Genomic DNA, 14869 nt, shown 5'->3' with positions numbered 1-14869 from the left:
TCTCTGGAGCTGATCTCTGGAGCTGCTCTCTGGAGCTGCTCTCCGGAGCTGATCTCCGGAGCTGCTCTCTGGAGCTGCTCTCTGGAGCTGATCTCCGGAGCTGATCTCCGGAGCTGATTTCTGGAGCTGATCTCTGGAGCGCGCCCCGGGCCCGCTCTCGGGAGCGCGCGCCGCCCCTCACGGCCGCGGGTGACCCCTCCGCGCGCGCCGCCGCCCCGCCCACGCCGCTCCCCCCGCCCCTCCCCGCGCGTACGCGCCCGCCGCGCCGTGACGCCACAGGGGCGCACGGCGCCATGACGTAACCCTTGGACCCCGCCAATAGAAGCGTGAGGACGGCGGGGAAGCCGCCGCTGATTGGCTGCCGCCGCCGCCACCGCCCCGCCCCGCCCCGCGGCCGGCGGCGGGGGGGACCCGGATGAGGCGGCCCCTGGCGGCCGCGGCCGTTAAACGCCGGCGGGGCGCGGGCGCGACCCCCGCGATGGCGGCGGCGCGGTGAGAGCGGCGCGCCCGGGGCAGCACGGAGGGCCGAGGATGCCGCTGCTGTACGTGATCCTGCTCTCGGCGCTGGCCGGCTGCCTCATCACGCTCCTGCTCCAGCTCCTGCTCCTCTACAGGAAGAAGCCCGAGCCCGCCGCGGGGGACGGAGCACACAGCGGCATATTCTACGCCCGCGTGGCGCCCGAGTACGGTCTGTGGGAATACCTGCAGGGCGCGGAGCCGGCCGGCGGCACGGCGTCCGCGGAGCCGGCCCCGGGCTCTGCCCCCGCCGCCGCCCCGGGCCCCGAGCCCGGCCCCAAGCAGCAGCASCAGCAGCCGCCGCAACAGCCGGAGCCCCCTCCAGCCCCCTCCTCTCGCGAGGAGACGTGCCACTTCCTCAATGCCATCTTCCTCTTCCTCTTCAGGGAGCTCAGGGACACTGCCCTGGTCAGGGACTGGGTCACCAAGAAGATCAAGGTGGAGTTCGAGGAGCTGCTCCAGGCCAAGATGACAGGGAAAGTGCTGGAGGGGCTGAGCCTCAGGGAGGTCTCTTTCGGCCACGTCCTGCCTGTGTTCAAGTCGGTGAAGCTCATCCGGCCCGTGGTCTGCAATGAGGAGGGCTGTCCCGAGGAGCTGGGCTTTGAGGTAGACCTGGAGTACAATGGTGGCTTCCACTTRGCCATCGATGCCGACCTGGTGTTCGGCAAGTCGGCCTACCTCTTCGTGAAGATCTCCCGGGTGATGGGGAAGCTGAAGCTGGTCTTCACACGCCTGCCCTTCACGCACTGGTTCTTCTCTTTTATGGATGACCCCGTGATAGTCTTTGAGGTGAAGTCTCAGTTTGAAGGGAGGCCCATGCCCCAGCTCACTTCCATCATAGTGAACCAGTTCAAGAAAGTAATTAAGCGCAAGCACACCTTACCCAATTATAAAATCAGGTGAGTTGTCCTGCGTCCTCAGTGTTTCTTTGGGTGGTGTGCTGTAGAATTGCTGCTTTGCTCTTGGTGGTTATTTAGCACGGTACATTGCTTGTCTGCTGGCAGAAGCTTTCCAYGAAGGGAAGGGTCATTGCACAGTGAGGTTGTGACATGCCCTGGGTGTAATTAAGTGGTAGAATTAGTAGGTATCAAACGTTTTGTGGTCTTGTCAGGTGATAGGACCATGATATCCTCCTTTGGAWGAGGTAGGAGGATGGCTCTGTGGAGAGTGTGTGGGTTTGGGGTGTCCTCCCAAGCCTCTGCCACTGGTAAGCTACCAGGGCAAGRCTTGTGGTTTATGCTTACCTATAGAGGCTAGGTGATTATTGCTTAATATAAGAAAGGATAGAGTTCACACTCTAAGGAATATTTGTGAGATCCCATGATATAGGCAGTCTGCTTGTTTTCTGGTCTACTTAATTCCTTCAGTAATTTTGGGTGAAGTCTAAAAGTTGATAAGATAAATATTGCCACTGCTGTGGTAGGTAAAACTTYGGGAGACCTTTTGGGGTTTTTTGTATTACAGTATGTTTTCTTTTACAAATGGACAGACACACTGCAGCACAGACCGCATTATGTAGTGAATGTAATGAAATGKTCACTGACACTTCTGTAGCAGAAGTGTTAAGAGGCATTTGCTTTGTTTCTGTTCTGTGATATTCAATGTCTTACCACTGTTCAGGYACTATGTTTCCTTTCTGTTGTGTCTTGTCACTCTTAGAATACCATGTTTCCTTTCTCTTTTATTTGTTCTTTGTAGCTTCTGTTATGTGTTAAGTAAGGATTTTAGTTTTGTTTACGACATTCTTCTTCAATAAGCCTTTTCCCAGAAATTCGTGAGAGATGAGTAACAGAGAATCCCTATTTGAATTTTGAAGTGTAATTAGCATTGTAGTGACATAAGTTTTAAAACCTTTTCAGCTGGTTCCCCTGCAGTTGAATTTATAAGAGCTCTCATGAAAGTGGATTTTTAAAATATCCAAGATTTGGAAAGCCCTGTCAGGGCAATAAGTATTTCCTTTGAGCAACATAGTGCTTCTTTCAAGTTTTAAGGTACTGACTTGCTCTCCAGAAGTGAGCAACCCCTGGACAGCAGGGAAGCTGTCGAGGGTAAATTTGCTTCCATTCTCTAAGCGTTTTGGAAAAGTGAAGCTGTAAACTGTGGAGAAGAGCCCGAAGGAGAGGCTGGGATATGCAGAGTCAACACTCTCAGCATACCTGGGAAGAGCAAGTGCAGCAAGTGAACTTTGCACTCCCCAGACAAGTTTTTAGGGTTCTGTACTACCAGTGATGATGTGCTCCTCCCCTTCAGCWGGTGAAGACATACATCTTCATTTTGCCTCTGAGAGATGCACGTGAACAGTAAGGTGTTCTCATCATTTGGCTRGAGATAGTTAATTTTCCACTTATTTCTCAAAACTTTCTGCCACCATAAAGAATGAATGAGGCATGTGTGAGCCACTGACACCTTAGAGGAGCTGGAAGGGCAAATCAGGAAAGAAGCAGATTCAGAGCCTARGACAGAAATGAGAAGTGTGAGGATAGAAGGTAACTGACACTAATAATAATGTATGAAGCATAAATAATTATACAGCTAAGAAAAATTAACTGTTAAATTAAAACRTTCTCTTTAGTTAAAGAAGTTGGGAATTTCTGAATGTTTTAGAGGAAAATACAGTATCAGAGCTGGTTTTCACACTGAATAGTGGCTGGTAGCCTACTATGTTCAGTGAAACAGTGTCTAACTCTGATATGGTGCTTTTGAACTTTGCATTTTATGCCGTGTACTAAACATATAATTTCAATCCCCCGTGTTGTGAGGAAGGTAGGCAGGATGCTAAGCTCAGTGCACAGTAATGGATTTGTCCTGAGGAGAGAAGATTGAGTCATTGGTGTCACAGCTGTCYATAACATGACCTTCAAAGCTTCAGGTGGGAACCTTTAGCTGTCCATGGTAGCCCAAGATTTTGTGGAATACAGACTAAAACTACAAATTGTTCACCAGCGTGTCCCAGATGAGTTTAGGCAGGTGAATCCCCAAACTGGGTAACAATAAGCTTGGTACAAGCTGAGTAGTAACAATATACCTTTAGGTGGTGGCAGAGCTGAGAGTGTAGGTATCACTGAGAACTGATTTGGAAAATCAAGTCTCTTGCTGATAAGATGCAAACCTTGGTGCTTTAAACAGAATTGTACAATTCTATTGGATTTGGGATTATAGTATTATATATAGTATATATTCTTAGCAAAGAATATATAGGAGAAAGTCAAGGTTTCACAACTGCTTAATAACCTGTTACCTTACTTAAAGTTTAAAAGTGTTTCATCTACAGGGAATGTTATAATTCTCTCCCATTTTTGCCTGTATATTTTTAAATACATAGTATATGCTTCCATGTGTAGCTTTTTATGTCCATGTACTTCCATGTACTTTTTATGTCTCACTACTCTTGCTCAAGTTTAAGTAAATGTTTGAATAGCCATGATTACAACCTTGTAAACAAAACCACTTGGAATATGAGGAGTTCTCTCTTCTGGTTAAAAGGGGCACTTCACAACTGTTGGCTTCCACAGTGAAGTCCACGAAAGTTTTATCTTGTGTTAATTAGCATATAAAAATACGCCATTTTATTCATCATTTGTATTGGGCAACTTTTAGAAGTTGTTACTTGGTAGTGAATGGCCTAAGAAGAGAACTTTTGCTACTGGTAGATTTTGAGCATTCTGTAACTAAGTTTGGGTAGCAGATCTCTGCCTCCTCTGCTATTTAGTTATGAAATACTGTATTAGAAAAGTGAAATTAGTTTTCACATGTGTACTGTCTGTTGCGACAGCCAAATTGCTACACAAGTACTTCTGTATTCTTTCCAGTTAGGTACAAAATTTATGCAGCAGAGCAGTGATGAGTAAGATCATGTTTTGTATCATCCATTTGTAGGACTGACTTTGTGTGATGTGCATAATTGTACCTTGAAAGTAGAAAAAGGCATCTTGCATTCTTGCTGCACTCCTAAGAGTCCATAGGGAAAGGCTGTGTAGCCTAGTAAGTGCATTTAAAGTTCATCTAGAATTTTATGCACACTTTTTCCCATAAAACCAATTGTCTACTAATTGAAAAAGAAGGGATGCATGTTATGTCTAAACAAATAAGTAGTAATTTGTGTTTTACTCTAATAGCATGTAATCACTTTTCTCTGGCTCTTTAATAAATGTGTTTGTGTCTGGCAAAACACTCTGTTTTGTAGCTGCTCTGCCATTGAACGGAAATTGCTATCTTGTAGAATTTGAGTAAATCCCTGGCTGTAAGGCTGCTGGCAAAATCCTGTGAATGGTAGTCTGGGTTTTCTTTTTTTTTTGTCATCATTGATAAAGGATTTTGTGCAATTCCATTGATAATAGCAATGGTTACTGCTGTTTTGTAGTTGATGKATTTCTTGCTTTGTAATAGAAATGCAAACAGCTCTCTGCAAACATTCTGGTATGTCAGAGCASCATCTTGTTCAGATGCAGAAAAGTTCTAATACAATCTAATACAACTTCTTTTCTCCAATCTCCATGAGTTCTATTGCACTTTTGAGAAACAAAATAACTGTGAGTCAGTATTATTTCTTTTTTATTGCTAGCCCTAATGAAAAATTGTAGGTATCATTTATTTGGCCCTACATACTCCAAACTCTATTTTGACTTGAATTAATCTTTTAAGTTACACCTTCTTTAGTCCTAAGGTACATTGATCAGTGAACCTTGAGAATGAGCATGGAAAGCCTTGGCTTCCCTGTTGATTGGTTGTGATGTCAAATATTGGTGTTCTGCAGTGGCCACKGACCTTCCCGAGCTGTGTCTTATTGTCCCTGAATCTCTCATGCTGGCACTCTCAGGAATTGTATTCAGTCAGTCTTGCATCTGCATAGCTTGGCTTGACCCTGGCTTTTTCATGTGGGTTTCTCTTACTAGAGCAGGGCAGTGCATGCTGTCAGCACCAAGTGGAGTTTATCTTGTGACCTGAATCCAGCCTTTGATTTTTCATTGTGTACACTCAATGCTATATAGATCTTAAATGCTATAGACACCATTCTTGCATGTTTTAACTTTATCATGTCCTTTTAATAGTGGATGTTAAAGTGGTCAGCAGCAAGCTGCAGTTCCTTGCATTGCCATAGCATGTTTAGGATTTAGAAACACAGAGTATGGACTCTGTCAGGTATCTATTTCCTTGCTTGATGGTGCTGTTGCAGTAGTCATGGGTTCATCTGTGTTAGTTCTCTAATGAGCTCTAYCCTGCTCATTAACCTTTTATTAAGCTGCTTAAGGTGACAACCTTGCTATGCCCCCCCTCACCTCAGGTTTATCAGTACACTGATTATGCTGTGTCTTAACAGCCTGTCCTTAACAGTCAGGTGCATTTTTGCTCTTTTGACCMGATCCTGATCTTACTTTTAGATTTTGGAGAATTTTGTGTTGGGGGCTCTTCCTAGGCAATAAAGATACACTTTGCCATAATGAAGATTCAAAGTCTGTTGTGTAAAGTGCTTCTACTAGAATTTAACTTCCAGGGATTTCTTAAGCAATGATATATGAAAACCTGACAGCTGCCTYTTTTCCCTAAATCTAACATGTTGCAAGTTCATCCATTCAGATTCTAAGCAGACAGGTGTTGCCTAAGCAGTGGGCCAGTAGGAACACTTTGTTTCTTACATTAAAATAAACTAATGTTTTGTATTGATACTAGCCTGCTTTTAAAAACTATATTTGCTGCCACAGAAGGGAATAACTTGCTTTTCTTTAGAAGTAATCTCACAAAGCATTGCTCCTAATCTTTCTATATTGGGTGTTTAGATGACCTCCTTTGGTCGCTTCCAACATGAATTATCCTTGGAACTGATGATTTGCAATACAGTTAGTCATTTTAAATTGGTTTGTGCTTTATTTGGAAGCTGGGGCTGTATTGAATTTCTCTGGGAAGAACAATTAGACAAGTTTATTTTTATTTACTATTATAGARAGCAATTTGAGAGTTACATAGTAGTTTCATATTTTTGGCAAAACTTAAGCCTAGAAGTAATAGCTATTGATTTGAAATTTGTTTTATGATAGAAATTACTTCATAAAGTGGAAATGGAAGTATTGGAAAAAGTATAAAATTAAAAAGTATGTATTATTCATATGATGAGGCTATATGCAGGAGTACCAGAAATAATCACAGGTTGGGATTGTGAGCATGTCTTTGCTTCAGAGACCTTTCTCTGTAGCTGCTGCAAAGGGAGAGTTTTTGAGTGAAATTCTACTGTAATTCATCTGAGTCTTTCTCATTAAATCTGTAAGACACTCGTATCTGAAGTAATCATTCCCACTGCTACTGAAAGAAGAGTGGTTTGTTTGTTGGGTTTTTTATTTTTTTTTTTTTTTTTTTTTTTTTTTTTTTTTTTTTTTTTTTTTTTTTTTTTTTTTTTTTTTTTTTTTAATGCCATGCCTGTTCTAGGTATAAAAAACTTTCAGTGTACAAAAGCATTAAAAAAGTCCCCAGGATCTGAGTCCTTTTCAGCTCTGCAAAAATTGATGGTAGAGCACCACAGTGATTTTCAGACAGTCTCAGAGGTACTGCCCTGAATGAGGCCAGCTCAGACTATTCTGCTGATGGCAAARTGGTGATAATTTGAATCAGTAGATCTGTYTGAGGACAGYAGTTTCACATKTGGAAGATTATYTTAGTAGTGCATGGRCAAGCAGTTTTTCTTRGTTGTAAAGGAATTGGATAAATTGATCTTTGGACAACCTGACACATAATGAACACAATCAAACTTAAGAACAACAAATATTTTTGTGTTTTTCAAGGGTGCTACATGTGTRGAAGGAAGCTTTTAGTAGTGTAGAGCTTTTTACTGTTTTTATTTTTGGGAGCACTYTGTCTCAGGCACACATAATTTCTGGAGGGTCACTAAGTATAAGTTTCTTCAGATTGTATGAAATTATATAGTATAATATATGTATGCAAATCTCACATAGCTATCAAGTTTAAATCCATTGATTCTAATGGTTTTGGAACATTTTTAGTCATTTGCCCCAGCTCTTGCACTTCACAAGTTTTCACACTGGAAAGGCTTAATTCTGAAAGAATGCCAGTTTGAAACTYGTTTGTGTAAAGTCAGATTTAATGAGTGACCAGCTACATACCAGGCATTTCCCAGTATACATGTGGCATTCTTTTCAGCTTAAGAGTGAGCCTTTTCCTGTGGTTAGTCAACAAATCTTACATTTTTCTATTCTTACCTGCAAGGGTAAGGAAYGAACATGTCACTGACTTGAGATGGATTAGTGAAAGAAGTGGGAGATCAGAGGTATAGTCAGGGACAAAGAAAGAATCTCGGTTGGTGGGAGAGATAGATGAAGACATAAAGGAATCAGTTTTGTTGATTTGTATTTGCCTTTGCTGCAGTTTGAAATCCAATAAGCATAATTGGTCTGACACAAAAACAAGGCCTCCTTCAACTTTTCTCCCTTCAAACAGTATATAAAAGACTGTACAATAATAAGAAAATAACCTCATTTAATCCTTTTACTRGTTACTTGATCTTAGTTCTGCAGTGAACTTTTTTCATGTGGWTAGTGAATAAAGACACCAAAAAAATCTGCTAAGATTTATTCAGTACTTGATGGTGTTTTGCATGCACCAGCATTGAGACCACATTTCTGTTCATCTGGGCTCTGATCTTGAGCTGATCCTGCTGTTCAGTGAAAGGAAATATAGATSTTTTTCTCCAGTTATCCTAATTTGTGTTRCTTTCAGTGTATTTAAATKAAATATGAAATAAGCAGTAGTAGTGTTTATTTTTTGAAAGGTAACTTATTTAAAGTAGGTGTAGGTCATGTAAGAGTTAATGACTTTACTGAGCTACAGGCACCTAAGAAATGTCTGGGTTTGCTTCTGAGCCTGCCTGCTGGAGCAGGGATGTGTTTTCAGGCACGGGAATTGGGCTGTTCTGAATCACCTTCTGCAGGCTGTATTATGGTTTTTAGACTCTGTGCATAGACAGGATGACTAATGTTCCCTACCTGCCACACAGAACTGAACACTGGATTTTTCGTGAAGGTTACTTCAAGGAGCAATRACACAGAATTTACCTGTAAAGATGAGTAGCTAATACAGGTCTCAGTAGCTCACTTGATGCAAAAATGCATGATCTTTTTTGTAGAACCTATTTGTATATATTAAATGTGTGAAATAGTTAATCTTTTATTGGCRAATGACACTTGATGAGAAAGCTCTTAAAAGCAGCTTGTATACGGACAGTAGGTTTTAGTGGGATAGAAGAGTGGGGTGTTGGTGAAGCTCAGTCTCAAGCTGCTGGATTCTCTATTGGAGCTAGTCCTTTCATGTTCCTGGCTTTCTGTGAGAAACTGCTTATTCTGCATTCCTGCCGACATTGCCTAAAGTCACCCAATATGCTCCTGTGTTTACAGTTCATGTTCACACTTGTTTGATTTAAAACTCTTTCAGCGTTTGCATATTCTTGATATTACTTTTTTAGAGTATCGTAAAAGATTTTAACACTTCTAGGATTAATAAGCTTTATTTTCTAAAAGGAGTATGGAGAGAAATTAGCAACCCACATAAGTAGGTTATACTTATGTTTCTAAAATCTCTGAATCATGGAACTACAAAAAACTTTGCATGATGATTTCAAACCATCCTTTCAGTCGGAAGAAAGCCATGATCCAATTGATGGTGAAGGCTCCTMCATCACACTTGCCTAAAGCACTCTGGGTGCATCTGCTTCCCTAAGTACCCTTCCCTCTGGAAGGACTCTGCTCCTGTGGATCCCTGCCAGAGTTAGTCAGTCCTCTCAGGATTCTGTTTACTGCAGGACTGTGCTGGAGCTTGGCTGTATTTTAGGCCTGTCTGTGGCCAAACACAGCTCTGCAAACGGCCAGGAGATGCTGGGCATAGCAGATGAAAAGAAAGAGAGGGAAATCCTTTAATTTTGTGAGGTAAAAAAAGGCAGAACATGTGTTCAACCCTGAGCTGGGGTTATGTAACTATATAACTACTTAGTTTGTTGGTTTGGTTTTTTTTTTTCCACTACTAGCCAGCGTAATTAATTTTTACCTTAAAACTGTATGGGAACAACTTACCTCTATAAAATCCTAGTTCTATTCATTTCCCTGTAGTTCAGTGCTGCTGGTGTTCAACAAATGTCCTGTGAGGAGCAGTGTCCCCAGTCCTCTCCATTAAAGCTGTTTCATTTAATGAAAAATACAGAGATTCTACTACAGCAATACAGTTCACACATTTTGAAAGTTTACCAGATGTCATAAAGCTGTCTGAAATAGTGTGTATTACAGAGATCAGCTGAGGATAGTTATTCAGACTGTTACACATCCTCAAAGACAGTAATTAATTGCCCAGATATGACTGACATAAAATTAAATTAGGATAATCATTTGGGAATTAATTTTTTAGCATTTTTTTGTTGCTGTACCTGAAAAGCTTACAAGGACACTTTGAGATGTAAATGTAAAAAATTAGTTCTTACTTTCCGTCCTATATTTTAAAATGATCTGTGGATATCAAATGGAAATCATAACGTTTTCGCACTTTGTCCCTGACTTTCTTAAGTGAGACTTAAGACTAAGCTTCAGGATGTTTTCCTGCACACTTTCAATAGCAACATTGTTATGACAAATGCCTGCTCAGAAGGAAATGTCTACAGATGCTATGATCTACTTTTGCAATGGCATTAAGTACAAGATTCTATGTTTCTTTTTGTGAAAACAAGATAGTAATACTGGTAGTAACTACTACCACATATGTAAAATGCTTTAAATTATGCGTGAATCTGTAAAAAATACCCTACCACATGGTATCTAAAAGGGAAGCCATTGTGTTGTAAGAATTAAAATGGACGTTTTCATGAATGTCRTTTGTGTAGTGAATGGTTTAAACCATTATTAAACTGTTACTCCTGTTTGCTTAAGCTGAAACAGAGTAGAAATGGAAGATCTGAGTCTTGCAGTGACATGGCACAATGCTTGGATCACCTCTGAGTTAAGTGGCTTGGTGAATAGTTCCTAAGTAATTAAACAGAGGATATGACTCCAAAAACTTCAGCAGTTGAGTGAATTTTTGTTGTTTTGGGGTTTTTTTAAGAATAACTGCATATTTGCTAACAAAACTTGAGGCAATATGTTAGAAAAAACAAAACAAAGCTTAATGTTTCCAAGCAAAGAGCCCAGTGAATTAGAAAGGGAGGTAGGGTGGGAACAGCAGTATTAGTCAGTGGTATTGTTTTAAAACAATACTACAAGAGCCCAGATGGTTTTTTCTTTTCCTCTGTTCCTCTGAAAGAGGGAAGGACAAATTACAGAAAGTATCCAAATTACTGATGAGGTTGGTAGGAAAAGATTATATTAATTTGAGCATCTGCTTCTATCAAATGTAATCACAGGTCCCAACTGTAACTTGCCATGAGTGCTGCAGGATTTGAATAGTGCAGAAATCCTTCCTGTTAATTAATCTCGCAAACCTTTCCTGTGCTTGATTGTCAGCAGTGGTGCCACAGGTCATGTCCAGGCTGTTTGTKTGTTATTTGATCCTGTTTGCAGTATGGCTCTATTAATAAAATGATGTGACTCACCCATGGTGTCATCTTTGCTTGGGGGACAGCTGGCAAATACATGGCCATGGTGTGTCCCTGGGCCCATCTGTGTCCTCCCCAGTATTGCAGTTCTTGAGCTGTGTGAAAACCAGGCCCATAGTGAGTGCTGCTTACAGCTTCGGGGTGAGCTGTCAGTCATTTCAGCTTTGAAAATGGTGCTGCTAAGCCTGAGCTCCCAGGCTGTGAATTGGAGCATCTTCTGTCTTGTCAGAAGTCGCTGAATAAATGTTGATCCAGGAGAAGCTTCTGCGGTTTGAGCATTTTTAGAGCTGGAGCAGTGATGATAACCCTTGGAAAGCTATCTTGCCTAGAATTCACAACAGATAGAAATATTTTTTCACTTTTGTTTTACAGCTGTCAGAAACTGCTTTCAGCAGTGAGACAGTTGTTTTCTGTCTAAGCAGCCTAAGAGATGTCACTTTTATTCACATGGATATAGGCTAAGGTTTAGAGCAGAGGATTMAAACTCCTCAGTTCAATGAGTGAGTCATGTTCAGAGCTTAGACTTCCAATAGAACACCATCGTCTTCTTGTTCTAACCAGGATTGCAGACAGGTGATGTTTGTAGAGACTTGAGACTTCCTCATGGGAAAACATACTGTTGAAGTGAGCAAAAGCTAATATTTGCTTAGCATCAGTCATTGGGACCACTCCCTAATCCAGCTGGCTAAAGGTAGAGTTTTGGGGTGGCTTGGGTTTATTTGCTTTTTTAGTGTGTGCTTTTTTTTTTGTTTTGTTTTGTTTTTTGTTTTTTTTTCCTGCTGGTGTTTTTATTGAATGCCTAAAAGCTGGTTGCTTAACCACACCTAATTCTCTTAGCTCTCTGTGAACATAATACATTCTGTATTTTCTGTCCCATTTGGAGGAAAGCCACAACAATTCAGGCTTTTTGRTTAGACAGGGAAATTTTGTCTAAGTCCTGTTTGAATTGAAGCAGGATTTTCCTCTCTTTCTCTTAATTTGAATCAACAGGACCTGAAATCTCAGAGATCAAACAGTGATTGACTACATTGAGTTAACAAAGCTATTTCAGTATTTTTGGAATCTCAAATTTGGGAAGCTGGTGTTCTTGAAATGCGAAATAGTTTCTGCATGGTCAAGTTGATCTTGTTTATGCTGATAAGAGAGGAGTTTAGTAAGATTTATTCAAGATTTATTTTTTACTCATGGCTGTTTCAATACAGGCAGTGAAATTATATTGTTAAGACTCTCCATAGTATATTTGCAATTTAGATCATATAAGCAGGAAAAAAATTACTACCTTTCTGGAAAAAGCTACTATACTGTTTACATTTATTCTTTTATTTGTTCTTCTGGAAGTCAAGAACAAATTGAATTTTGGAAAGTGTCTTGTCTCAAGTGTACAATCCAAGATACACCTCAGAGTTCTGAGGAGAAACAAAATTATAGTTTAAGAATCTGGAAATGTGTGAAACCTCTTTGAAGAAAAAAAATGGAATTGTAAAATCCTTGCCTTTTTTGGTTTTTCTTTCGAGGTCTTAAAAAGAAACTGTTCATATATCGAGTACTTGTGTGTATGAGCCTCCTACATGTGTGTGGCAGAATATCCTGTAAAACAGTGGGTGGATTACTAGATCCAATTTGCAGTTTACCATAAAACTTCCTAGAAAAAAACAGCCTTATTTTTTCAGGTTGCTTGTAAGTCAGCTTTACACGGGTATGAGTAAAACTGAAATTAGTGTTATTCATTATAGAAATCTACTGTAATTTGATTTTGTAAAGTCCCCTGCCTATGAGTACTGACACAATTCAGCAGTGTTATTTTTTGAGAAATTAGGGGAAGCTGAAGAATTGCTCTGTTTTTAAATCTTCAGTGTGAAGAATGATGTAAGCTGTTTATATTATAATTCCTGGCAAGTGTAAATGCTAGCTGWTAAGTACTTTTAAAATCTTATTAAGGTGATCATGTCTTTTTAGGAGTGGATTRTAATATTTTAAAATTTTTGTAGAAGTAAAACTTGGTCCTAAATTACATACAGTGAAAAATAGAGGACTTCCTTATATACTAAAGTATCTGGTCTCAATTGCTCTTTGAAATGTACACATTTTCCAAATGCCTGGCTTGTTTCTGTGACTCAAGTGAAAAAGKCAATCTAAAAATGACTCAGTTCTGTTGTGTAGTTGGTTGTAGTTGTGTAGTTCAGCAGTTACTCCTTCAAAAGTATTTTGGATACTAGGATTTTCAAATACAGTAGCATTTACAAAACTAAATTAGTGCTCTACTAGAATTCTAAGTGAAAATTTAGACTTGCAATGCATTTCAAGTAACATTATGCTGAAGATACTTGCATTTTTAGTTGATGGGTTCTTCTAAGGTTAATTCTTTTTTCTTTCTATTAATATTCAAATGTTCAGTAAAYGTAACTTAACAAATTCATAAACCTRAAAACGTTTAATCTTTATGTCAATAGAGTAGTGCTGGGATTCWTATAATGCAAGTGTTTAATGTACTCTAATACAGATACTCAGTAATTTTAAACACTGTTTTAGAGACCAAACGTCCTYTATAAAACCAGAGAATAATTTAAAACTTTTCCTATAACTTATTTTAGGAAAAATATTCTCACTTATTAACAAAAGCTCTACAAAATCCCACTTCTTCCTGCACTTATAAATGAAACAATAAACTTTCTGCTTCTCTGAGTAGGAGATGGAGTAGAGAAGTTTTGGATTTTATTCCTGTCTCTGTTTAGCTCTGAACAATTTATTGCTGGTTTTTTTTACTGTGATTCTGGATATTCTTAACTGATGCAATGAGCAGACACAGAAGCATATGGTTATCATACCACATAAATCAATATTTTTTTTAGTGCTCAATAGATTTCCTCATGCAACTAAAAATATTATTAAGCAGGTACTGAGGGGAACAGTTAATTTAGGTAATAGGTTAATTAAACTAAGGTATAAAAGACTTCTGTTCTCTTTTCTGTTAAAAGTTGGCTAAAGGATGACAAAACAATCATCACAGAATAGTGAATATAAATGAAAGGGAATGTAGGTCAGACATCTTTAAAACTAAATCACAGACTTGTTTCAAATACATGCGTTCTGCCCCCAGAACAGGCAACTGGAAAGGAGAATTTGCCATGTTTAGGTGGTGAAAGCATTCAAAATGARGGGTATAAGCTTGATTTGCTTGTTTTTTTTTTCTGGATACACTTTTGATCTGGGATTTGAGGGAGGTGGTGATGAGAGGGAATGAGTCACTGAAGAGCAAATGAGCCACTGAAGTGACTCTGAAGTCTGGGGTGTAGAAGTCCTTCACATGAAGGAGACACTGCCTGCAGTGGCTATTTTTGCTGTGCTTTTTATGTGGAAGAGCTTAATATTGTGCTATTTTAGTGTATRCCATTAATCCTGTATCTTAATTGAATAACTTTTCTTAATTATCTTTCAGTGTAATCATCTGACCTAATGCCTCATGAGAAGTGATGTTTTTGCTGTTTGTATCTTGCAATATTTGTGGAGGAACATTTGCTTCTTTACAGCTTCTTTAAAATTTTGTTTCTGTAGGGTTGCTTTTTTCACTTGCTGAAATTTCACATGAAACTTGATTGATGGATATTTTTCATTTTAATACTAGGTTTTACCTAGCATTTTCTTAATAGTGTGCTGTCTGAATTTCAGACTTTTGGGCAAATGAGTTTTTGAAGGGACTCTGGTAATTTAAAAACAAGTTAAAAAGTCGCTATAAGTGTTTAATATAAGACGCTTTCAAAACTTTCTGCAGAGAGAGCATCC

At 39.7% G+C, this 14869-nt stretch overlaps 1 protein-coding gene across 1 annotated transcript in view; it reads left to right on the top strand.

The window, feature by feature from the left end:
* The first annotated feature begins 404 nt into the window (after window positions 1-404).
* The window catches only part of PDZD8 (PDZ domain containing 8), a 49699-nt gene continuing 35234 nt past the window's right edge, over window positions 405-14869 (top strand). The window contains exon 1 of the mRNA XM_057370301.1: window positions 405-1415. Coding sequence (XP_057226284.1) covers window positions 532-1415 — 884 coding nt within the window. The 5' untranslated portion in view covers window positions 405-531. The remainder of the gene's footprint in view (window positions 1416-14869) is intronic.

The sequence above is a fragment of the Malurus melanocephalus genome, unplaced genomic scaffold, assembly GCF_030028575.1.
Source record: "Malurus melanocephalus ecotype Western Australia unplaced genomic scaffold, MMel_1.1 scaffold_122, whole genome shotgun sequence".
Classification (NCBI taxonomy): domain Eukaryota; kingdom Metazoa; phylum Chordata; class Aves; order Passeriformes; family Maluridae; genus Malurus; species Malurus melanocephalus.
The sequence above is the reverse complement of the archived record's forward strand: the minus strand, read 5'-3'. Positions and strand labels throughout refer to the sequence as shown.